Source organism: Micropterus dolomieu, linkage group LG07 (assembly GCF_021292245.1).
Source record: "Micropterus dolomieu isolate WLL.071019.BEF.003 ecotype Adirondacks linkage group LG07, ASM2129224v1, whole genome shotgun sequence".
NCBI lineage: Eukaryota > Metazoa > Chordata > Actinopteri > Centrarchiformes > Centrarchidae > Micropterus > Micropterus dolomieu.
Window position 1 is genome coordinate 29520008 of NC_060156.1, and position 25598 is coordinate 29545605.

At 40.7% G+C, this 25598-nt stretch overlaps 1 protein-coding gene across 1 annotated transcript; it reads left to right on the forward strand.

Moving 5' to 3' along the window:
- The first annotated feature begins 10132 nt into the window (after positions 1 to 10132).
- LOC123974203 (protein HUA2-LIKE 1-like) lies at positions 10133 to 24806 on the forward strand. Its single transcript, XM_046054743.1, has 3 exons — positions 10133 to 10255; positions 23082 to 23164; positions 24526 to 24806. The coding sequence occupies exons 1-3, from the start codon at positions 10236 to 10238 to the stop codon at positions 24804 to 24806; spliced, it is 384 nt and encodes a 127-aa protein (XP_045910699.1). The 5' UTR covers positions 10133 to 10235.
- The last annotated feature ends 792 nt before the right edge of the window (positions 24807 to 25598 follow it).

A 25598-nucleotide genomic window follows, 5' to 3' on the forward strand; every position in this document is an offset into this window, starting at 1 on the left:
GCATTGATGCCACGGACTGGCCCGCCCGTTCCCCAGACCTGAATCCAATTGAGCACATCTGGGACATCATGTCTCGCTCCATCCACCAACGCCACGTTGCACCACAGACTGTCCAGGAGTTGGCGGATGCTTTAGTCCAGGTCTGGGAGGAGATCCCTCAGGAGACCATCCGCCACCTCATCAGGAGCATGCCCAGGCATTGTAGGGAGGTCATACAGGCACGTGGAGGCCACACACACCACTGAGCCTCATTTTGACTTGTTTTAAGGACATTACATCAAAGTTGGATCGGCCTGTAGTGTGGTTTTCCACTTTGATTTTGAGTGTGACTCCAAATCCAGACCTCCATGGGTTGATAAATTTGATTTCCATTGATAATTTTTGTGTGATTTTGTTGTCAGCACATTCAACTATGTAAAGAAAGGAGTATTTAATGAGATTATTTCATTCATTCAGATCTAGGATGTGTTATTTTAGTGTTCCCTTTGTTTTTTTGAGCAGTGTATTTTTAAGAAGTGTATTTTTTATATATATTTTTCGGAACTTTAAATGTTGATGTTGAATGTTAATAGTGGTATTGCACTGATGCACATCTACATGGGGGATGATTTTAAGTGACATGAAGTAAAGTGGAATTTCAGAGGTCCATGGATACATTTCTCGAACATTGCACCAATAGCAGATGCACTGAGTATTAGGGATGGCACCGATCTGATATTCACATTGGATTTTGGTCCGATTCTGACCCATATAGCTGAATTGGTTATTGGTGACAATGGGCTGATCTATGGGCCAATTTGTTCACTTCAATAATGAGCATACTACGCATCTGACAACAGTGCATTGGTAGACCGTAACATTTTGCTCGGAGAGCCAAAGTAGCATTTTTAGCAAGCAAGCTATGAGTGAATTACACTCTGATTGGGAGGGGCGCCAAATCACACCAAATCTTATTTAATGTTGCCTTACACATGATGACTCCCAGGCTCTTCCTCACAGTGAGCAACACAGCAGTGTTTCCCACAGAACCACTGTGTCTGCGTCTTGCAACTTAAGAGGTAGCATCTCTCTCTGTCTTTCTCTGCAAAATGCTAAAATGAGTCGCCAAATATACCTGGGCGGCCCGGTCCAAGTAAAGTCTATCTGTGGGAAACACTGCACAGCTTATTGATTTTTTCGGCTCGTACTCGGTATCGGCCAAATCGGTATCGGACGTGAAAAAGTGGTGTCGAGCCATCCCTACTTACTATCAGTACATTAAATCTGCTGTATATGTAAACAGTGAGGCCAGTGTGTGTACTGAGAAGGTGATTTTCCAATTGCAAATGGATAACACAAGTCTTTATATTAAAGTGACATTAAAGGTTTAATTCTTGGGTTCAAGCAAATGAAATGAAGATTCATTGCTCTCAAGTGCAGATATATTCTCCTCGTCTGAAGATTAGGACCAGTGACCTCTAACCCTTTGGCTGCAGTTGCCCCCAAATCACGTGTCTGCACATCATGGCTCAGCCCTGCTGTCCAAAGCCTGTCCCAGCTGACGGTCTTCAGTGTGATGACAGTCGACATCACCACTCAAATCCTTCAACTCCTAAAAAGACCGGATTCCTTCTCTGGGCGCATCACTGTTGTTGGAGGTAGGCTCAGAGATCTGTAGCTGGACTCGTATGACAAAATACAGAAGAAGTTGCAGGGGGGGTTGGGGTGGCCTGTGCCTGCACTGTTGACCCAGGTAACCCCTGGTGACCCCAAGGCCCATGTCCTCTTAATAAGTGTTGCCCTCCCCGGTGGTAACAGAATGGTCAAACATTATGTCAAGGGTAATTAAGGTCCAAATGCTTCTGACCCTGATATAATCCCCTTTGAAAGGATCTCCAACTGTTTGCTGTGATTAACAAGGACTGCTGCGTTGGGAGGATCTGCCGCTAGTGAGAAAGCTTTATTGGGCCTTTTTTTTATCACCACATAAAGTCGACTACAAGAGCTTCAGAAGATGTCCACAGGTCCCAGAGACAACAAATCGGTGCTTTGAGCTGTCATTGAACATTACCGACCAAATGGCCGACTAGTTACAGACTTCGGAAGCTATAAAGGATTCCCTCAGTTTCTGAGCACTTTTAAAAAAGCCTGCAGGCAACCTACCAAGAATATATGCTTCTCCAGATACTGAGATACTGTGTTGTTCCCTTGCTCAGTCTGCATGCTTGAAAAATAAAGTCATGTTTATGGATGACTCTGCGTTTAAACCAGCTTTTTCCAATTGTTGTAGGAAGTTCTTAAAACCTAGGACCATTGTAATGATCTGAGATGTAACATTTAAGTCTAACCATAGTTCTCTTTGAAGTTTGTTGAATATTTCCAGACAAATGCTTGTGTGAAAGATGTGTAAGGCAATCAAAGAGCAAATAAGTCATATTGGACAAATCAGAATTCCTGTCCTACTATTTTCCAAGGTCAATAAACTTAGCAGAGATGAGGCTAAAACATAGAATCTAGCACATGTATTGTGCGGGCAACATGTCCAAAAGCTTCTGCTTGAGTCTAGCATCAGGTTTTAACCACATTTTACTTGCTTGGGGCACTATTTTGCATGTAATAACCCACTTCCATAATAAACAGACCCTGCACCCCACCTTGCACTCACTCACATTCAAACATTGACCACACGCACACACCACCATCCTTCCACTGGGAGTGCAAAATGACAGACTGTCCTTGCCATGTCCACTAACGGTCACTTTAATGCGCTGGAGGTCACAGGATTAGTCTCGGGGGGTCATCTTCACAGGGCCGGAGTTTTTAATATGAATCCTACAAAGAGGTCAGTGTCCGAGGGCGGGAGAGGTGGTGGATGATGAGACTCCCCCACATATGCACATAGAGGCTTTAGTATGTCGCCTCTCCGCCCCTTTCCCCAAATCCATACCCCAATTCTCCACCCGTTCCCTCCCACCTCCTTGTAACACCCCCACCCCCACCCACTCCATCCGCCTCTCCATGAGGACAGCAGCACCCCATCCTTCCTTTATCTCTGGGGGCAGCGTAAGTCATGCAGAACTCACGAGAGGAACATGCTCAGTGTGAGCTCATCGGATTAGGCTTCAAGATAGGGGCAGGGTTGCTCAGAAAGAGCCGGTGTGCCTTCCTCTGCCTCATGTGCCTTTCCTTCACAGCCAACATTTGCACAAACACTGGCAGAGTATAAAGATAAATAAGCTCAAATCTATCCGCAGAGTTTCTTAAGAGAACTGCTTAATGATATTCAAAAACAGATTAATCTGAATGCTGTGGATATGTCTTCAAAAGTTAAGACACCCTGCTGTTATTATGCATAACAAACATCTCTCAACCCTGCCCTGAGCCCTTATGGATATTTTCCATTCTTTGTCCTTTCTGTGAAAAAATGAGCTCTTCAAAACACAGATGAGTATAAACAGTAAATAAATATGTGCCCATATCAAAGTTACTTCTCAGACAGAATTAAAAACATAGGTATTAGCAAGGGATATTCCACATCACAATGCTAATTTGTGGTGATACGTTCAAATGAGCTGGGTGAGATGAAATATCAAAAGGTTGGGGAAGACTGCTGATACGGTGCAGATCACAGATCAAAGACGACTCTGAGGGTGTTGAATTATCCCTCATTGTAATACGTCAGATTTGGAGATGCTCGCCATGATTTGTTAAGATGCCCAAATGCCTGAACAATTTGACTCTGTTACAACTTTGATGGATGCAGTGTTCTGTGATGAATTGGGTGAGGCACAACCTTTTGAAGTTATAAAACAAAGAAAAGTAGGCCAATGCATGGCTGTGCGCCAACGTTTTAGCAGGGGGCAGTGGGGGAAGGAATGCACATGATCGCTAACGGGTGATGGCTTTGATCATGCTCCCAAACAAACGGCCAGATAAAAAGGGTAATCAACACCTCTGGCCACAAGTCCTAATTTGCTCCTGCCACTGTCTATAAATTACCCACTATTAAAGACGAACATTTGGCATACATTTGGCATTATTACACCACTCAGGGACCAGGCAGTGACATGTGAAGGGTGTAGTCTTGGGAGTTTATAGTTACGCAGGCAGGAACAGCACAACGGGACAGAGTGCAGTTTCTAGCTTGTCGACCTTGTAGCTGGGAGTTTGTTGGGATCAGTGGGTGCCAAAAGTGAAGCAAGACGATGACCATGGCTGAATAGTGTGGGGGGCTTAGACCTTGGTCTCTGAGTCGTGACCTTTGTTCTCCACAGTGTGGTTTATGTTTCCCTGTGGACAATCTCCAAAGCAGCGTAGCTCCTGCCAAATGAGGGAATCCCTAATGCTGAATTTCCACTCTGAATCTCTCACCACTGCTTTTCTTTTAAAAATAAAAAATACCCCACTGTGCTCATAACAGTACTCACAGATTAGCATTTCTGGTACTTAGGGAGTGCTGAAAGCATAGAAATTCAAAATTAATGCTAAACAGCAATGCGTTTCTAATAAGACCTGACAAGCAATCAAGCTTTAGCACAATCCAGTTGCACATAAAGGTATTTACTGATGTTATGCCATGATAAGTAAGTACAGATACAAAAAAAAATGTTGTTGAGCCACCAAAATGGAACTTGATTTTCTCTTGGGTGAGTCTGATTTTTGATTCAGGGAAACTTGAAACCTCCTCTGAAACAGTTGTGTTCCCACATGATAAAAGAACTTTTGGCAACCTTCTGCACATTGCACAAAACATTGCTAAAAAGTGCACAAATAAATAATGACAGACAAAGTCTGAACATTTTGTTCATAAATGAATAAATAAAACCAAAATAAAAGTCTGTGTGTCTACCTGATGAAAGTAAGTCCAATATTCACTTTCTTTTTGCCCTCATTTTGGTTCACTAGCTAGTTGCTAACTGTGTCTTTGTCGGCTGTTTGGGCGCTGAGCAGGGATTGTACAGTGGGTTTTTAGAACTTTTTCAATGAAAACAGCTGAGAAACAAAACATTTTGGATAACAAAGTGCTCAGCTTTTTTCTGGCAGTCTTATCATTTCTGGTAACTGAATTTGGGTTTTGAGCCAGCTAATTTGCAAAGTTTCTGAGTGCAGCTAGGTAGGACTGAAGGATTCAATGCGAAAGGTGTGATATGGCAGCTACATGGATGATTTTAACCAGAAGGAAAGGACAAACACACCATCATATTATTTCTGGAATTCTAAGAGGTAAACTATGTATTTTATTTCCTCAGATAATTAATTTAAATGAATGTTCTATGTTCATGTCAAATTTTTGAGGGATCCTCTTAGCCCAGGGCTCTTAGAATAATCCTTGCTTAAGACTATGGGTAGAGTTGTAGGATGAGTTGGTAGAAAACTCAAAATTCAAACTCCTAATTTTAGCTGCTTCCCTTCGCCTATGAAAATTTAATGCTGAATACTAAAGCAGAGGAAACAGTCTGAGCATGCAATCTTCTGACAATGCCAGGATTCAAATAAAATAAAAGATATTCATGTATGTTTACAGAAAACAAATGAGCCCCACAACAGTCCATTATTGGGTTCAGTAATGTGACACACATTAATGTAGCTCACATTGTAGCATCCTGTCTCGTTTGATCATAAGACTGTAAAGATGTTTAAATGAGTTTTTATCATTTTTTTGTTGAAAGAGAAGAATAGTGTGCTTTGTCTTTGTGCCAGCTTCATTGCGTTTTGCATGATCCAAACAATTTAATGGAATTTTGTGTGTGATAAAGTAAGTGGTAAGTCTTTTGGAAAATGATAATGCAAGATATGTACATATCCAATGGTGATATCCTCTTTCTTCCAGAACCATTTTAAGTAGAATAGTTCATTGTTGAATTCATCCAATCTTTACTTCCTTGTGTTAGATTGGGTGTCAAATGTTAAAGCTTGACATTTCTCATGGGCCTTGGATGACACACAAGTCATTGTTGACCTATTGAGACCTTCTCATCTATTATAAACAAATGTAGTTTATAAGAAAAAATCCCACTCTCAGCCATTGGTTGATACATCATGTCACCACAAGAGAAGAAGTGTTGTTTGAGTGTGTTCCAGTTTGTTAAAATCACGTCCCTAATGTTTGGGTAAGAGATTGTAATTTTGGAATTGCTGTTTACATAGCTTTAGGGCTGGCACGCAGACATTCACACACCTCCCTCACTACCCCTTAGCTGGATGGAACAGTATACACGCTCATCTATACATTCGACATTCGTTTACGTATTTCAAGTGTTTGTGCTAATATTGACTTTTTATTGTACGTTAAGTGTCACAGTTGCTCTCACATTTCATGTGGCAATAACGTATATGTGCTGTGAAATTGACTTTGCTCAAACAGTGGACCCTAACAAACCAGACAGAAAAGAAATATGTTCCACTCCCAGGGCAGATTTTTACTATGACACCATCCCACACACAGAACTGCATCTCTGAGTTCACACTCTTTTTAAAAAAAAAAAAAAGTCAAATGTAATTCTGCAAATTGTAGATGCTTTATTATCATTTTTGAATATATTTAGTATTCACTAATTTGTTCTGCTAAATATCTGAGCCAGAATCTTAATGAATTATTTTACTGCTAGACTGACTTAGGGCAAATTCACACCTGTAGTTTGGTTCATTTGGTCCGAATTATTTTACAGCAACAAACAAAACTAAAGGAAGACATGGGATAATGGCGTCAGACGGCTGTGCTGTTTTGTCCGGCAACAACTCACACTGAAGTGTTTCAGCAGCGGAGCGTTTAGCCTGCCCTACGTTCTTGATGAGTTGTCATTTGTCATTCCGTGTGCTTCAACTACCAATAACAGCTTTCTGCGTGACGGTTTTGCTCCACTCTCTGCACAGCTACATCCACATGAAGCATTTCAGAATATGAGCGTTTTGCTGACTTGTTCAGAATTTGTTGATTTGTTCAGTTGTCCTTACCTTTTGTGCTTCTACCATGGTTAAGTAGGCTACGTGGTTAAATTGTTTCTTTTATTGTTGATATATGATCGCGGGTGTGCACAGGGTGTTTTATTTTGAAAATCGACCGGATTCTATCTGCTGTTCTGTGTCTGACTTCCTGCCTGGTTCATTTGCTATGTGCTGCTTGATCCAGCTTCCGTCAAAAATAGATGCACTAGGCAGTGAATATTGAACTTTAGCTAAACTTAAAAAAAATAATTTTAAAACGAATTGTAATCGCAAAATCTGGCAGAAAAATCGCAATTAGATTTTTTGCCCTATTCGTCATGCATCTAGATCTGCGCAGGGAAATCAGATTCTACCGCATGTTAAGCATACTGAGGCTCAGTTAGAGACAGCAACATTATGGGGTATTGTCAGACAGAAGTATAGCAGCACAACACAAAACTGCTTTGAACTGTTCCAAATCAGGGAAATTTCTGCACTTGTGCTGAAAGAAACATTCAAGTCACTTATAAGATCACTCCCTGAACAGGTCACAATCAGCAGATTTAATAGTAGTTTAGCCTTTAAAATAATGCTAATATCACATATCTAATATCACAAATACTGTGGCTGGTCTGTATACTTTCAGACCACAAACGAACACTTGGAAGCGCGCGCGTGTGTGTGTGTGTGTGTGTGTGTGTGACCGGAAGCGGGTCGCCTCAGCCCAAACCAAACTAAACAGGCTAGCGCACCAGTTTGTTTTAGCTGAACCAAACAAGTTAGGTGTGAAAGCACACCTACTTGTCCACAAGCTACTTGTGGACTGTAGCTCGGTATTCGGTTTACAAGTATCTAAAATCAGACAAGCTGTCGTCATCTAATGACATAGTAGATCATGAGAATCTGTTTTCAGGCCAGTTCTAGACAAGCCTCTGATGACAGACACTGCTGTGTGCTGTGCACAACTTTAAATTAAAGCTAATCCCCAACTGTTATTTCATGAGATTACCCTTTCTAGGAGCCTGCCGCATAGTTCTCGCTGTGCTACATCATCCAACAAGAAAGGAATAAACAACCTTTTCTTTTATCTTGGTTGAACTCTGTTGGCTGTTTATTTTAAGTCAAGCAGGTACTCACAATGGTTTTTGTCAGACATAATCAAGACAGCTGTATTTAGAAAAGAGATGACTGTGCTTCAGGTTTCCTTCGGGGGGAAATAGTCGGTGATCCTTAACATGAGCTCATTTGCAACATGTCATCACCAGACTGGAAAAATCATTCAGGCTTTACTTTTGACTTTACTTGAAATTACTTATTCCGTTATTTTAAATTACCAAATGGTCTGTGAAGTTGATTTAGGAGCAAGCTTATTTATTATTTGTTAATTTAGGGTTTGAGTCAGTCATATTTTAGAGGATTATACCACAAAGTTAGACAACAATTAGTCATCATCTTGTCCTCAGGAAACACCGATTTCACCCACGCACACACAATCACCACAGAAATGTGTCATGTTCACATTTTATTGATTAAACTGGCACTCTTTGACTAATCATCTTTAAGCCCCCATTTGTTGTCTGCTACACAATGACATCAGATGGGGGTGGGGCACTGGGGTTTGTCAGTTGATCTATTATTGTCCATTGTGATAGCTCAGACAACATTGCTGTGATTTTGACCATATATAGAGGTATGATGCACTCTTGATTTTAACGTCACTGGCCAAATCCTTTTGTTGTTGTGTTGTTACACTTACTGACCTGATGAGAATACAACATTTTAAAACTTAAACACAATATCTCATATTTCTGCTTTAGTGACCCTTTAGCTTTTACACAAATCACAATATTTGATCTGAAGTAAATTTGAGTGGCCAGTGTTTTACTGCTGATTTGATTTTTGTCTGAATCGGAAACTAAATTTTATAACTAAGTTTTAGTTAGTGGGCTTTTTTTTTTTTAGAGATTTGTTTTGGATCTTCTCATCTGTGTTAAAAGAATGGTTGATTTACCAATTTATTTGATTAATTCACCCATGCAGGTCCATTTACATTATATATATAGTATTCAATGTGGGTATACTACCTCCTAAGTTCAACAAACTACAAAAAAATCAGCTGTTGCTGCTGCTTGAAATGTGCAATAAGGTGAATGAGCAAAAGCCAAAACAATTTGGATGAAAATAGAATGTATTACTGAATCATTTATAGTTTTGTGAAAATAGTAGTAGAAAAACCCAGGAAGTTCAGGTAGCTTGACCTTTCTCACGCCATACTGCTGACACCTCATAACTCCCTGTGTCATTGTATAATAGCATGACACAGTTAATCACTTATGGCACCTCTTCAGACCTCCCACTGGGACAAGCTATATGGACAGTGTGTCTTACCGCATCAGTTTATTCATTGTCCCCTCAGGAGGGAACACACAAATGCAGCCCTCTCACTTAATCCCATTCCAGCTCTGGTGCAGGTGTGCACCAAATGTGTTTCTGGGCTTACACGTCATTCCTCCACGCTTCCTACAACTTATGTCTGTCTGTCTAGATTTGTAACTGTCCATTATTTAGCAGGGTCCTGCTTGCTGATTCCCGTAAAGCCTTTACTGGCCACTGCCCACTGCTGGGCAGCTGTCACAACATTCATCAACAGCTCAGGGAAATATGTCATTGTTGATTTGATTTCAGCCATTTATGAACATACAGTATGTGTGCTGGTTGCCTGTACAGACCATAGACTGTATAAATAATGGACGTAGTCTAAGTGACGTCACACATAGGTCTCTCAAAAGCGATTGTGAAGCTCAGTGTGGCTGCTTTGGCCGTCCCCATCTAGGTAGTTCCTGGTTAATCCAAAAATGGGCAAAGAGGGGAGTAATGGGGGAGCTGAGGTGGGCCAATTGAAGGCTGGTTGCTGCAGCTGGCTAACAGTGATGGCACCCACCTGTCACTCAAAGCGCCCACATCTTTAATTACCGTAAAACTTTGAATAATAGCCTGGGTTTTATTTGCTAAAATCATTGAATTGCACAAAACTGAAACTACTATGAAACAGTTTATTTATCAAACAGAATAATACTTGTGTAAAAATGATCAAATAATATCAAATACACGTCATTCATTTGATCTAGCGCTTTTATTTTGAAACAAAAACAACAACACGGTGCAGGATGAGAGAAGTTAGCAGACAGAGAGTGATGGACTTCACATGACAGGATTCACAACTTGGATTCATTTTTATGAAAAGCTGTTTTGATTCATCAGTGGACCCCTACAGACTAAAGAAATATAAATAATCAAGGAAGGGACACATTCAGACTTAACGAGCGGACTTAATGAGCGCTTCAAAGATAACGTGAGTCGGCACTTTTTTCCCCTTTTTCCTCTCTTTTAGCCATGCAGGTTACACCAGTAAATCTAGAAGAATTAGACTTGTTGTGGTCTTGTTTTTTCCGTTAAATGAACTTAACAGTGGTAATGTGGAGAATCTAAGCGATCTAACAATGTTCAGCATGTCCTTATTGATCATACGTTTAAACATTAATATTTGTATTAACAATCTAAGTAGCTTAGAAGCAGCTAAAGCGGGCGACCCCGTGGGGTTTAAGAGGTTTTATACATCCAAAGAACTTCTATAAAAACCAGACCAGGCGTTTATTTGTCAAAATGTGTTCCAGTAAAAGGAGATAGGCGGCTATTTGGGACTCGGCTATTAATTGAAGTTTTACGGTATGCATAACCTAAGGCTTAAAATAATCTTAAAAGGGTGAGATCCCAGTACAGTTGTCATGAATAGGGAAATTAGCTATAGAGATCAAACTGTTCTGTAAACCTGTTTATTTCTGCTGAAACAGCCCGTCCTCACCAGATAAATGGCTGTTTAAGTCAATTATGCGGCAGTTTATTATGACACATTATTATATAGGTGTTATATGTCATTTTGGATCAGCCACTTTTGCTGTTTAGGTATGAAGACATATTGACAGTAAAGTTGAACGTTTTAGCGTGGGGATCTGACTGACTCGCTTTTGGAGCCAACCTCAAGTGGCCATTTGATGAACTACAGTTTTTGGTGCTTCCATTGTAGCTTCATTTTTCAGCCCTGGAGGTTGCTGCTTGGTACAGTCGTGTGTTTTGTATATTTTAAGATTCAAAGTGATACATTGTGAGGTATTACTCGAGACTACTCTCTATTACTCTACAATTTGATGATTAATAATTATTCAACCAGTTCATAAAAACTAAACATGATGTCTCTCCCAGGAAGAATTCATTGCCACATAGGGCATGAATTTTTTTTAAATAGAGTTGACAGTATAATGTGATAATTTGAGGAAAAATGAAGATTGATAAATTATTCATGCTTTCCAGACAAGAAACCTTCGGCTGTAATTACTGTCCTCACTAAGTAGCAAAGGCAGAAGTAACATGACATCACAAAAAGAAGCTAGAGTGGTTGGGTTAACAAAGGGAGTGATAGAGAGCATAATTCACATCTTGAATCTTGTACCAACAATCAACATGAGCTTCTATTAACCATGACGAAGATTGTTTCTTAACTGAAAGTACTTTTAGCTGCCTAAACTTGACCATAACCATAAACATGGCATATCCGAAAATGCTCATCTTTTTGGAATGGTTATAGGGGTTGTTGTGGACACTGGCAAGTTGGCCAGTAAAGAGCACTGAGTAATGTGTCACAATAATGTGATTACTTTTTCAGTAATGAGTAGTGTATGGGTTTGCAATTTGAAATTCAGTAAGTACAATATAGTTACAAAGTCACAGTAACTTTCCATTGCTTTTGGGGGTCAGCTAATTTCCTGTCTTAGGAGCTGGACGGTAGGATTGATAACTTGGCCTCAGTGTAGAGACTGATGGGGAACCTCAGGTCACCAATGACTTGCTGCTTGCAGCTGACACAGGCCTGTTTTCCATTTTAATTCTCCTTGACCTCTGCTCAAACTTTTACACAGTGGACCTCACTGTCTTAATCAGCTGTCTGAAAAACTATGTTGGCATCAGTGCTCTGAACTGGTTCATCTCATATCTGTCAATCAGGGTCTTTTTACTGCTTGTTTTTAAAGCTTTGAATAGTCATGCCCCTGCCTATATATGTGAACACCCTATGAGCCTGATGGCTGTGTGAGATCCTCTTGCAGGGCCCTGTTCATGGTTCCAAAATCGCATTGAAAGTCATTAAAAGTCATTGGGCCTTTGCTGTCCTGTTTTATCTTATGGCTTTTTCTTAACTGATGGTATTTGTTGTAATTATTTAAATTAGTTGTTTTTTTTCATTTAAATCTGATGTTTTTGGATCTCATTGACTTTTATTATAGTTTTTATTGTAAAGCATGTTGTAACTTTGTTTTAAAAGGTGCTATATAAATAAATTTTATTATTATTGTAAGCATGACATTGGGGCAAAGGTGCAGGGAGGCAATCAGCCTCTGCCCAAAGTGGAAGAATCAGCGTTTGAGTGAATCTAATGTTGCCTTGTTGAGATGTTTTGTATTCTAAGCTGTTATCTAGCCACTGATAATCAAACTTTAAGGCTTCCCTGTGAGGAGTCGCCAAATCAGTAAGCTAGCTGTTGTAGTCATTAAATATCTTCAAATCATAGGATGGCTGCTTGTTAAACCATAACCTCTTGTGGTGTGGGTGTGGAAGCTTTGCAGATGTTTGAGGGCACCTTTGAGCAATGGAAAGTTTTCCAGCACTTTTTGAATGTGAGAAACTCTATCAGACTAGACATGTAGGGAAAGTTTCCCTAAGATACAAGTACTCCAAGCAGAAGTCCTCGTCTCTGAACCCTCTTCTCTTGTAAGAGTGAAACAATAAGTTCTTTAATTAAATCCGATCATAAATCCCATATTTATGTTTATCAGAAGACAGTCGATATTCTTTATCCAATCCTGTTAATAACTCACAAACTCTCCTATCAAGCTCTTGGAAGCGGTCAGAATGATTTCCTCTGGGAATTTTCAGACATTTAGTGTCACCGTTGATTCTAGTTCCTCTTCTACAGTGTCAGGAGACACTTTTGACTTGTTTTCACTTGCAGGGAATTTATTTCCTCCAGGCAGCAAAATGCGTAACACGAGCCATCAGAAACTCCGCAGGTTAAACTGGGCTAACTAGCTCTAAAGGACACACTATACACACTAAACACTATAAACATGAACAAACCTGCTAGCTTAGCAACATTAAGGCTACAAACGATCCTTGCAATGCCACACTATTTTAATCTAATTCAAATTCCAGAGAATTCCAGAGAATATTATCTTCAAAAATAACATGACCTCCACACGTTTTCCCATTAGTTTCTCCTATACTCGCCCTTTGGACATTGCTAAATAAAGATATGAGAGTGAGAAGGGATGGCACGCAAAATAGCTCAAGGTGGACTCACAACCTCAGAACCACAGCCAGCCATTCCTCGTGAAACACTCAAATATCACTTAACAGCCCGCATGAATGGCCTTATGCCATTCATGTGCACATAGAACTACCAACCATCGATTAGTGGATTCAGGTGCACTAATTCAAGCGTAGAACAATGGGGGTACTTGAGGAATAATAGCTGCTGATCTTCAAAGTAGCTCAACAGTTTGATTCCTCAGTGTGTACTTTGCCTGTGTCACAACACAGGGAGGCATTCTGGCCAAAGTGAAGACTCCCAGCTGGATCTGATGACCCGTAGAATCAACACAAAACCAGTAAGAAGGGGATGAAAGAGGGGTTTAATCCCTTCCATTGAATGTTCGCTGACAACACATTCGAGGGTCTTAAGTGTGTGTTAGATGTGGGTAATGAGGGTAGGTTATTATTTTTCCCCAACCTGGGTAGTTCTTCATATGCAAACATTATCCATGGACTTCAGAGCTCTCTGTTTGGATCAGAATAGCATGGGATGGAGAGGATACAGGTAGCTCAGTCGATTGGGCATGATGTTGGAGTTTCAATTCGCTTTGGAGACATTCTTAAAAATGGTACTGTAAAATTGTAAAGATTATCCATTAAAAACAGCATACACCACATTTTCCAAGACAAATGAAGGATTAGCCGGGGTGAGGTTAGAATTGTTAGACTAGGGCACAGCTATAAAGAAAGGGGACTCATTTGTAAATTGAGAAAAAATAGGTTAAGACTCAAATTTAAAGCCTTGGTTCTTGGCAATAATAAACTGTACATAATTAATAGTGATATTTGTTTATTCAGTGTAATCGTGAGTTCCCACAGAAAGCAAAATAGCATTTTTGTGTCGATTTACTCATGCAAGTTTGAACGCTGGATTATATGTGTTTACTTGCTTAACTCGCCACAACCCACAAATATCCGCCCCAATCTGTTTTACTACAGCCGTATAAACCCAAAATAAACATTTAGCTGTGCTTTTTTGCAATAAACATATCAAAATTATGCTGATTTGTTAAACGTCTGAATTCATGCTTTGTCAGGTCGGTCCGCAAGATGACAAGCAAACAACTTTTAAAATGCTTGTTTTCTAAATGGCATTTGTATTGATCAGGGCTATGCTATGTTAACTTGTTTCATTGTAAAGTACAACCATAGCTAGAATCAAGAAACAGACACATGTTTTCAGAATTACGGGGTAATTCAACTTCCTCACTTACTTTTCTCCAAGCAATCTCCTGTTTGTCTCCGTGCAAATATGAAGTAGTACCACAGAGCTCCAGGTGTCCACAGACAGCTACTATAACAACAGTGGAGGTCAGAAACTCTGTGGCTTACTGCTGCAGACAGGTTCCAGATCAGCACAGAATCCGGTGCAACTATTTGTCCAGAAGCTCCGGCGCTGCCCATGACTCTCTCCTCCAGAGCTGCCCTCACCCCACAGCTGTCTATCAGTGAGCAGAAGCTCTTTCCCTCCACTCTATCCATTCCTTTTCAACTCATGCAAACACGCAAATTTCTTTGCAATGACTTTGTATTTAATCGCAAAAATTTGGCTTCGCTTTATGTGTGAAGACATAAATGAAAGCCAAATAAACTGCATTAAATATTCTATTATGAAATAATGTCAATGAGCAGCAGCTATTTGTGACTCCAAGCAGCCAACAGCCATGGACAGAAAATATGACAAATGATCCTTGAACAAAGACATGTAAAAGGCCCCCCCTGTCTTTTCCATATAGGAGTAACAAACCCAGACTAAAAACATGTCTGTGATTGGTTTGCCTCTCTTTGTGGTTGTCTTGGGTGTCTTTGTGATTGTTTTTTGTCTCTTTGTGGTGGATTTGTGGTAATTTTGTGTCTCTTTGTGGTAATTTTGAGTCTCTGTGGTCATTTTGCATTTCTTCGTAGTAATTTGATTGACTTTCTCCAAAACATGTTAACTGTAACTTCATATACAGGTTCTGATCCAGGGGGCCTTGGCATGTACTGGTAGGTTTCCATAATACCATTATTATAATAAATCAACAATAAGCCCAGTGGGGCCAATCAGATTTCAATCAGTGCTCCCACTGGCTTTTCTTACTGTCTCACTTCCTCTACCTTTCGTCGCTTTCCTCTCTTTAGATTCCTTTTGAGGATGGCATTCCATATGTCTGTCAAATTAGATTTCAACAGATATGAAATATCTGCTACATTTAAGATAAGTAGCATGTCACAGTTGGCTGCTCATCCACCGCTTTCAGGCTTGTAAAAAAGCTCAGATGTTTTTTAAGCTGTCACTGGCAGTGACATGCAGTAATCCTGCCTTTCATTTGAAGGCAGGGAAACCTCAGCAAACACGATGCTGAGTGCTCAAGCTTGATTGATGACCTGTTCTTATTGATTCAATCCCTCACATGTGGTTTGGCCATTGTAGCACATGTTGTTAACCAATGAAGAACAGATCTAGGTTTGATGCCAAGAGAACATGTAGATTACAGGATTTGGCTGGTAAAATGCCTCCAAAGGACAGTTATATTTTTCAACATGTCATTATTATACTTCTGAATTATTATTATTATTATTATTAAATAGAATTATGGTCATGCTTCATGTTCCCAATTGTGTTTTCTCATGGAATACAGGAAGTGGTAATAATAAAGTTGTTGTTTTTTTAAAGCCACACACCTGTATGGAAGAGAAAATGCATTCAAACATATTACTAACCAACTGTCATCACAGTTTACCATGAGTGTAATAAAAGAACTGGATATCATGTTCCAAACAAATGACACATTCAGTCCAATGGAACTTGCTCGGGGGTGGTGATGGTGCAGTGGATAAGATACATGCCTTTGGTGTGAGAGATCCAGGTTCACTTCCCCACAGTGATCCATCCACCATTGTGTCCCTGAGCAAGACACTTAACCCCTAGTTGCTCCAGAGGTGTGCGACCTCCTACATATATAGCAATTGTAAGTTGCTTTGGATAAAAAGTGTCAGCTAAATGTAATGTAATGCTCAAAGCTGACTTACTGTTAGTGCCCCGTTCCCAGGAATTGTATATACAATATATTGCCAAACGTTTTGGATCGCCTTGCCTTTACATGCACATGACTTTACATAATAACATCTCATTCTTAATCCATAGGGTTTAATATGGAGTTGGCCCAACCTTTGCAACTATAATAGCTTCAAATCTTCTGGGAAGGCTGTCCACAAGGTTTAGGGATGTGTTTTTATTTATTTTTGACCATTCTTCTAGAAGCGCATGTGTGAGGTCAGGCACAGATGTTGGACGAGAAGGCCTGGCCCACGGTCAGCACTCTAATTCAGGCCAAAGGTGTTCTATTGGGTTGGGGTCAGGACTCTGTGCAGGCCAGTCAAGTTCTCCACACCAAACTGGCTCATCCATGTCGTCATGGACCTTGCTTTGTGCACTGGTGCGCAGTCATGTTGGAACAGGAAGGAGCCATGCCCAAACTGTGTCCACAAAGCATGAAATTGTCCTAAATGTCTTGATATGCTGAACCATTAACATTTCCTTTCACTGGAACTAAGGGGCCAAGCCCAACCACACACCATAATCCCCCCCCACCAAACCTTACTCTTGGCACAATGAAGTCAGGCAAGTACCATTCTCCTGGCAACCACCAAACCCAGACTCAGCTGCGTCGCTAGCCCTGGGCATCCGGGGCTATAGCTATAGATCTCAGAGGGATTTTTAAATAAACAAACAACAAACACCCTGTAGGCAGGATAAGCGGTTGATGATGAAGGGCAAACAACAAAAGGCCAAAAATTTTACTTTACTTGCTTAACAAGGTTAGCGCGGGAGCAAGCGAGCGAGAGAGATTATTGTTATTATTTATTCTCCGGGAGAATATGATGATCCAGCTGTAGCTCTGTGTCTGTCCTCTCTGCTCCACCTGAAGCGGCTGTGTGAGCTGCACTTTATCAGAGGTGCTGAAATTAACATGTGTGGATTTGTGGTGAGGTTAATCACCTGATAGGCAGAGGAGGCATTATACATATATAATTTCAAAATCTATGTTTTGTCCCCCTGTCTTTCCTAATGTAAAGTTTTATTTCGCATTGCCTTCCTGGCTCAGGTGATTTCGGAGCTGGCTCATATAGGAGGTGGTTTAATAAGTGACCAGTGAATCACTCACACACTCCACATCAGTCCCGGACAAAATGTATAGAAATGTTGCGGGAGAAAAAAAGAAGTTGCTCGAGGACGGTGCAGCAAAGTGCCTCAATATTACAGACTTTTCTTTTGTGCTGCTGTTACTTCTAGCTGAAGGCAGCAGTGATGATGTCTGCAGCAGGGGTGGGTACATCTAATGTAGGCCTACTCTTAATTTCGCTACATTTTCCATTCATACCTTCATAACTTAACCAGTCTGTAATCTGCATTTTGCTTCATTAACATAAATGAGCTATGATCCAGGCTGTGCGTGCAGTTCTGCGCCGGTCAGCCGCTTGTCACAGTCACAGAGCTGGGCGGATGCAAACATTCTTTTCAGTTTAAGGCTTTATGTTCTACTAATACAACTGAAATCCAGTGAGCGCACACCATGGCACTGGTGACCGTGTTGGAAAGCAGCCTGTGTCGCTCTTTCACAAGGTGGTGTAACCAAAATCTGTGACCTATCAGATTCTGTGACTTCACCCGAATGTTTTCCTAACCATAACCAAGTACTTTTGGTGCCTAAACCCAACCAAGCGGCAACTCGTCACTTCACAAGCACCTCTGGCGCTTAACTTGCCATTTGGGTCACAGAATCTGATAGGTCACACATTTTGGTGTCACACCGGCAAGTGAAATAGGCTACTTTCACTTTTCATTAACGGCGTGTTAAAAGCATTAGTCTCTGCAGAGCAAATGAAGACTACACACTGTAAGATCTATGTCAGATGAGCACTGCATTGATTGAGATATATTAAGTGTCCTGTTGTTGAACAGAGCATCGCTTCGGACATTAGCCTGTTTCTCAGTGGTTACTATTTGTTTTATAGCGATGTCCATAAACAGAATGTCGCCGGTGAAACTAATCTTTCACTCAGCAGCTACCAGCTGGTATTTATTTTTACGCATGATGCACGCTTCCTCTGTATGTAGGTTTACCTGCTTCAACAACGCGCTGTACCCGTGTTACTGTCACAATAATTCTTTGCGTTGTGAAGATTATTTAGATGCTTTAGTAATAATCAGATTGTGTTGGCAGCCTGTGCTACTGCAAAACAAGCGGTTTGATTGGCTACATCTCCATAATAAAAGGCACAGGTAACAAAAGTTGGCTGGGCAGCAAAAGGGATATTTTAAAGTGATCTTATCAACACCTTCATGGAGATTTAAAAAGGAAAATAATTGTAGAAAGAGAATTGTAGAAATAGCTACATTACAGATAATCAACAAATTGCATTCCCTAGAAATAACCATGTTGCACAGCTGTTTCTAACAAGATGAACAGCAAATGAAATAGGTTTGTCATTTTTGTTCTTTTACTTTTTATGGGAGTAATTGTACTTTTTCTTGAGTAAAGATACTCTACCTGCCACTGGCCAGCGGTACCAGTAGGCCTACTAGTGCTGCCATGGTGAACATGAGACAGACAGCAGAAATGAGATCTATAGCAAAACAGCACAAAGCACCAATTTATGGTAGGCATGATGATGATGTGGATTATTTATTTATCATACTCAAGGGCTCAGCTGAGGTGATTACTTTAGAAGAGTTAGATAGGGGTTTCTAGTTTTGAAAATGTATTGGCTCATAAAGTTACACTACATTCTACTTGCATAAAATTCTTAAGAATGCAGGAATAAAGTTCTCTAAAGACCCAGAGGCCCCGACAAATACATCGGGGCCTCTGGAGAGTGGACTGACCAGGGACAAACTCCTGGGCCACTTTTTTCCCCTGATGAAGTCCTTTGTTTTGTCGGCAGTGTGCTTTGGCTCATTGTCCTGCTGCATGATAAACTTCCTCCCCATTAGTTTCAATGCATTTTTCCATAAATTGGCGGACAAAATGTTTCTGCACACTTCTGAATTCATTCTGTTCCATCATCAATAAATATTAATGAGCCTGTTCCAGAAGCAGCATTGCACGCCCAGGTCATGACATCACCTCCATCTCTGTACTTCTTTGCAAATTTCAATCTGGCTTTCCGATTCTTCCTGCTGATGAGTGGTTTGCATCTTGTGGTGTGGCCTCTATATTTCTGCTCTCTGAGTCTTCTTCCAACAGTGGATTGTGATACCTTCACCCTGCACTGTGGAGGTCGTTGGTGATGTCACTTCCTGATGTTTTGGGGGTTTTCTGCCGCTCTCACGATATTTCTGTCATCAGCTACTGTTGTTTTCCTTGGCCGACCTGTTGGACGTCTGTTGCTCAGTACACCAGTAGTTTCTCTCTTTTTCAGGACATTCCTCATTGTTGTGCTTGCTATGCCCAATGTTTGTTCAACGGCTCTGGTCGATTTTCCTTCTTTTCTCAGCTTGACAATGGCTTGCTTTTCTCCCATAGACAGCTCTCTGGTCTTCATGTTGGTTTATCCTCTTTAACAGGAAATGCAGTTTTTATAGGTTTGAACCAAGGATGAAAACTTAGACTAGTCATGCAGAGCTATTTAATGTTTGGACAATCGACCTAAAAGGCAACACCTGGGCAACAAGAAAAATCTGTCAGTCACATGCTCCAGTAGTTTTGCTCACTTGAAAAATGGGTGGGTTCAAACAAAGGGTGGTATGTCCTGAGTTGTTTAACACATCTAGATGTGAATACCAGGAAATGAGAGCTGAAATTCTGAACTCTTGTCTCATCCTCATCTTTTGATCTTAAACCCAAATGTCTTCAGTGAACAACAAAAACAAATGAATTTACCTTACCGTTCCAATACTTTTGGAGGGGACTGTACTGTATAGTTTGTTCTAAAATTTACAGAGTAAAATAACTTTGTTAGGTTAAAAGCATGTCATCAGAGTTTGCATTGAAGACAGTTCTGTGTTCACAAACATTTGTTGCATTCCTAGATGTGAGATGAAGTGACTACAGAACAGAACAGGGAGAGTCAGGACCAAGTGAGACACAGGGAGTATCACAGACAAGTGTGACATTAGGAGAACTGAATACATTTGTGCCGTGGCTAGCTACATTAACTAGCAGCTGTTCCACGGTTTATGTAGTTGGTTTTGTTCTAGTTATATTATAGTCTGTCTCTCTGACTGTGCACCCAAGTCTTCATAATCTCCCCTCCCCAGTCTGTTCTCCATCTTCTCTCACTGACAAAAAACACTCTTTTAGCCACAATAATAAGTCTGTTTTCAAAAGTTATAGAAATTAGCATTTAAGTGCTTAATAAAAAAAAAAAATCAGATTTCAACGTCCCCCCAGGTTCTACGTCGCACTTACATCCCTAAGTGTTTTCAGTTAGATTCCTGTTCCACCTACTTGTCTCATCTAGTACAGTCCCAAATGAGGTTCTGCTTCTGTCAGAAGGGGAAACTTGCATTAGCCCAGACTAACTAAATCTTGATTGAAAGACAGACAGCCTAATTACTGTCTTGTTTTAAAATGATGTGCGCCCATACATGTGTTGACTGGACTGGTCCTCACAGAGGCGACGCAGTTATGTTTTCCAAGCTGCAGTTCATAAACCCTGTTGGCGTTTATAAGTAGGCTAATAAATAGTGGGATGTTTTGAGACGTTTTTATGAATGAAAATAAATCACAAATTTTAGAACTTGAACTTCTTCACTGCATTTGCAGGAATATTTTAATGGGCTACTTAAAAAAATAAACTCATCAAGTTGCCTAGTCTAATGCATAGACAGTCCATTTTTACTCTGATAGCCTATCTTGACCTTTCCTCATGTGGACACATAGGGGCTGTGATCCTGCACAACAAAACATGCAAGAATTAAATCCCCACACTACTATGGATAGTAGTGGTGCAACGGGTTGCAGAATCCGTGGTATGGATCCTTTCCACATGGTGCGGCACGCAGGTGGACTGCGGATTGATTGCAAAGTTTGTGATTTATGCTGTTTGACCTCTCAAAATATCCTTTATTCTGGAAATGTCAGAGAACTCAGATTCCAAATGTGCAGAACTTTGAACACGAGCAGAAAACCTGCTGAAACGCAGGAGCTATTAAAGTCCAGGAGTTTATCACTGAATAAAAATTATTTAATTTATTATTGATGAGGTAAAAAGGTGCCACATGCACATTTAAAGAGGTAACCTCAATCAGTCACGCCTGCATGTGTGTTGATTCAGCAGTGATGATATTAAAAGTTGATCTACAGAAGAAACATATCTGAAAGCAACCCAGAATGCATGAGAGCTGCTCTGCATTATATTCTGTTACAGTTTTAGATTTTAATCGTTTTATTAAACCTATATTAAACCAGAAAAACTCTTTTTCCAAGAGTGTCCTGGCCAATGCAGGCAGTAGTACAATTGTACATTTAAGATGGGAATAAATAATCAGTTACAAGGTCATAAAATATCAAAATGTTCTTAAATATTCACCAGAATTCAGCAAGAAGCATGATCAAACTAGTAATCAGTCATAACATCTGAAGGCAGAATTGCCAGCCTTCAAGTCATTTAAAAGCAACCAGTGAAACCGGCTCACAAAGATTCAGCCACCTGCTGCTACCTGAATTTGTGTGTCCCACAATAAATTGATTATTATTTTAATAATAATTATAATTATTAAAATAATTAGACACATGACATTACAATTTAGCAAAATCATAATGAGACACTTAATAGTGTTGTTGTGAGTTTTGTTGTGCCGTATAAGTAGAGGATGTTTACTGTTGTTTACTGCTTTACAGACTTAACGTTGGGGGGGTTCAATTATTATGTGAAGTTATGAAGTTTTATGGGCTGGGCTAAGCCCCCAATGTTTCAAGATCCTAAAAACGCCCCTGCCCAGACTCATCTATCGGATTGCCAGACAGAGAAGCGTGATTGGTCTTCACTGCTCTAGTGTCCGGTGGCAGCATGCTTTACACCACTGCATCCGACGCATTACATTGGTGATGTAAGGGATGCAGCTGCTCGGCCATGGAAACCCATTCCACGAAGCTCTCTACCCACAGTTCTTGAGCTAATACGAAGGCCACACGACTTTTAGAAGTCTGTAGCTATTGACTCTGCAGAAAGTTGGCGACTTCTGCGCACTGCACCTCAACATGTGCTGACCCCACTCTGTGATTTTATGTGGCCTACCACTTCATGGCGGACTTTCTGTTGTTCCCAATTGCTTCCACTTTGTTATAATACCACTAACAGTTGTCCATGGAATATTTAGTAGTGAGAAAATTTCACAAATGAACTTAATGTACACATGGCAACCTATCATAATTCCCTGAGCTCCTGAGAGCTCAAATGTTTGTAGAAGCAGTCTGCAGCCTAGGTGCATGATTTTATACACCTGGGCCATGGAAGTGATTGGAACACCTGAATTAAATGATTCAGCGGGGTATTTGTAATTCACTGATAAGGCTTTTTGTGGCTTTTCAAATTTTACTGGACCTAATTGTTCCATTGAAGTGTTTTGGGGCAAGTGTGTGCTTTCACTTTCAGTTTTACCTCTAAATAAAATGGTTTAGAATATCTGATGGTTTGTGAACAAGCTGCATGATTGCCCAATTGTCAATTTTTCTTAATTCTAGTAATGTTGCTATGTTCCCACATCTTATCAGTTACTTTGGTGGGTTATCATCCATCCATCCATCGTCAACCGCTTATCCTGTGTACAGGGTCGCGGGGGGCTGGATCCAATCTCAGCTGTCATCGGGCAAAATGTGGGGCACACCCTGGACAGGTCGCCAGTCCATCGCAGGTGGGTTTTCATAACTGATGGAAATTACCACCAAAACTACAAAAATATGACTGAAGTTGTGATCAATAGAAAATTACACACACAGGAGAAGGAAAACTAGACTAAAACAGTATGCAGCTACAACCTGAAATGACACAAAGTCTTCTAAGACCTGTTTTTCTTTACTAGTAGTGAAAACTATTCAGGGTTGATCTTCTTACATACTGAGGGTATATATGATATGTTAACCAATTGAATACCACTAATTACAAGGGCCATGTCTTGTTCCGTCATATTTGATGGCTAAACACTTGCACTTGACCTTAAAAGAGAAGCTTTTGTGTTGTTAATGTAGCCCACCTCACTGGTCTGCAGAAAAGCAGGAAAAAAAAAAACAGTTCTCCTCACGCACATGTGTCTTCTCTTCCCCCCGCTAGCTGCAGTGCTAGCACGCTACCAACAATTCAACACGTGTCTTCTTCAACTTCAGACTTACTGCTTAAACAGTCCAAATACACACATTCAGGTACCAGTAATAGAAAATCTACCCGGTTTCTAGCTTTAAACTGCAACGTAATTTGAACACTACTAATAACCAGTGTTCAAGATCCCTGCATCGTTCACCTCTCTCTCTCCACCACTTGTTTTTTTCTCAACCGCCCTCTAAGGACCCGAGAGGTTGCCAACAACATCTCTAAGTAATCACTGATTCGCTAATAACAGACTGACACCTGATTATCGAATGAACAGCCAATTATATGGACTTGAGAAGTTCAAGAACTACATAGAACATGGGACATTTCAACATCTTACCAACCTAGAAATAAATTCATATTAATACACATAGTTAAAACGATTACACAAAATTAATAAATTCAACCAGTCCATGTCAATTTACACTGTGCATTTGTTACTGAAATGAACATTATATAAACCAACTAGCAGGGTGCTACATTAAGGACCTCTCATATGTGAATCCATGTCCATCCAGTACACTGCATCATTGTGTTCACCATTACAATCTAATTGTGCAAATGCACAGAGCATTTTTTCCTGAACCTAGTCACCTTTTCACATATGGCTCTATCTGCAAGCTAAAATAGGAGCAATAACTTTCTCCAGCTATGACAGGAATAATAGAAATAGGTAGGGAATCCATTTCACTTGTTTGATATCAATCCTAGTGACCTTGTTTTGAGGATTCCCTCCATTTTTTCCACTTTTCTTCAGAAGTGCTATATTTGACAAAAGACTTGGCTCTGTTGTGGTGGCAGCTTCCCCTGTGTTTTGCCTGCCACTCTGTGTTTCCTCTGCTTCCCTTGCTTGTGTTCTCCCTCTCTCTCTCCACTCCTGATCCACGATCCACACCTGCACCACATCAGCAGCCTCCTCTGTCTGCCAGGGCTTCCTCCACGGCGTCCTCCCGGCTCTCCCTCATGCCTCGCCAGTCAGCCTGCCACCACACTCCTCCACCAACCCCCCAGGTCAGGTCTCCCGTGCCTCCTCCCTTCCTCGGTCCCCGGTGCCCCTCGGCTCCCTTGTCTTAGCCCCCTCTGCCCTACTTGCTCCTCGGTCCTCCGTGCCTGTGTTCCCCGCCGGCCACCTCTCCCTCACCTCCACTCCCTCAATCCCCTTTTTCCCTAATAAAACCTGTTTCGTCTGAGCGTTGTGTTTGGGTCCTCTCTGTCCAACATTCAACAGTCACAAGGTTACTGATTCTGATCGTGTAAAGGAAGTTACTTTAATGGCTCTGACCAACTAAAAGTCTTCCATACATGTCTGTCTCTACTGTGATGAAACAATTACCTCCTAAAAGCAACCATGGCATGTAGGTTTTCAGCTCAAAGTGGCAACAATCCGGAAGTGTTTATTTACCTGTGATGACACAGTCCAGTCCTTGACTTTGATCACTGCCAGGCAGTGTTGAGGAAGGCTTTGCTTACTCACTTTTTTATTTGTACTTCAGTCATATTTGCTACTTTTATGCTTGGAAGGGTTATTATTTTTCCGTGCCCAAATCAATTAATCATTAATAATTTTCAGTTAATGCAGAAGCTGTGGACGCATTTATTATGGGTAGTTAACGTCCCATTTCCCCCCTTTGAGTCATCCACACTTTTCCGCTATTTTTTGGGCTCTGGCATTATTTGGCACCCACTTACAATTTCTGATTTGCTTTGTTGTTTTTGCAATCAAGGAAAAAGCTATCATTGAGGATTGCAGAAAGGTTTGATTTAATAAATGTTCCAGAATGAACTTGGGGATGAAGGGGAATTGTAAGAAGGCAAAGAGGGTCATCCACTTATCACAGGGTTGGAAGGAAAGTCCTGGACTTGTCCTGTTCACTTATTGAAGTGTCCTGAACCCCACATTTCTCCCAATAGGCGGACCAGTGTGAGTCTGTGTGTGCATGGGTAAGTGAGAGGCTAATTGTAAAGTGCTTCCGCTAAGGTAA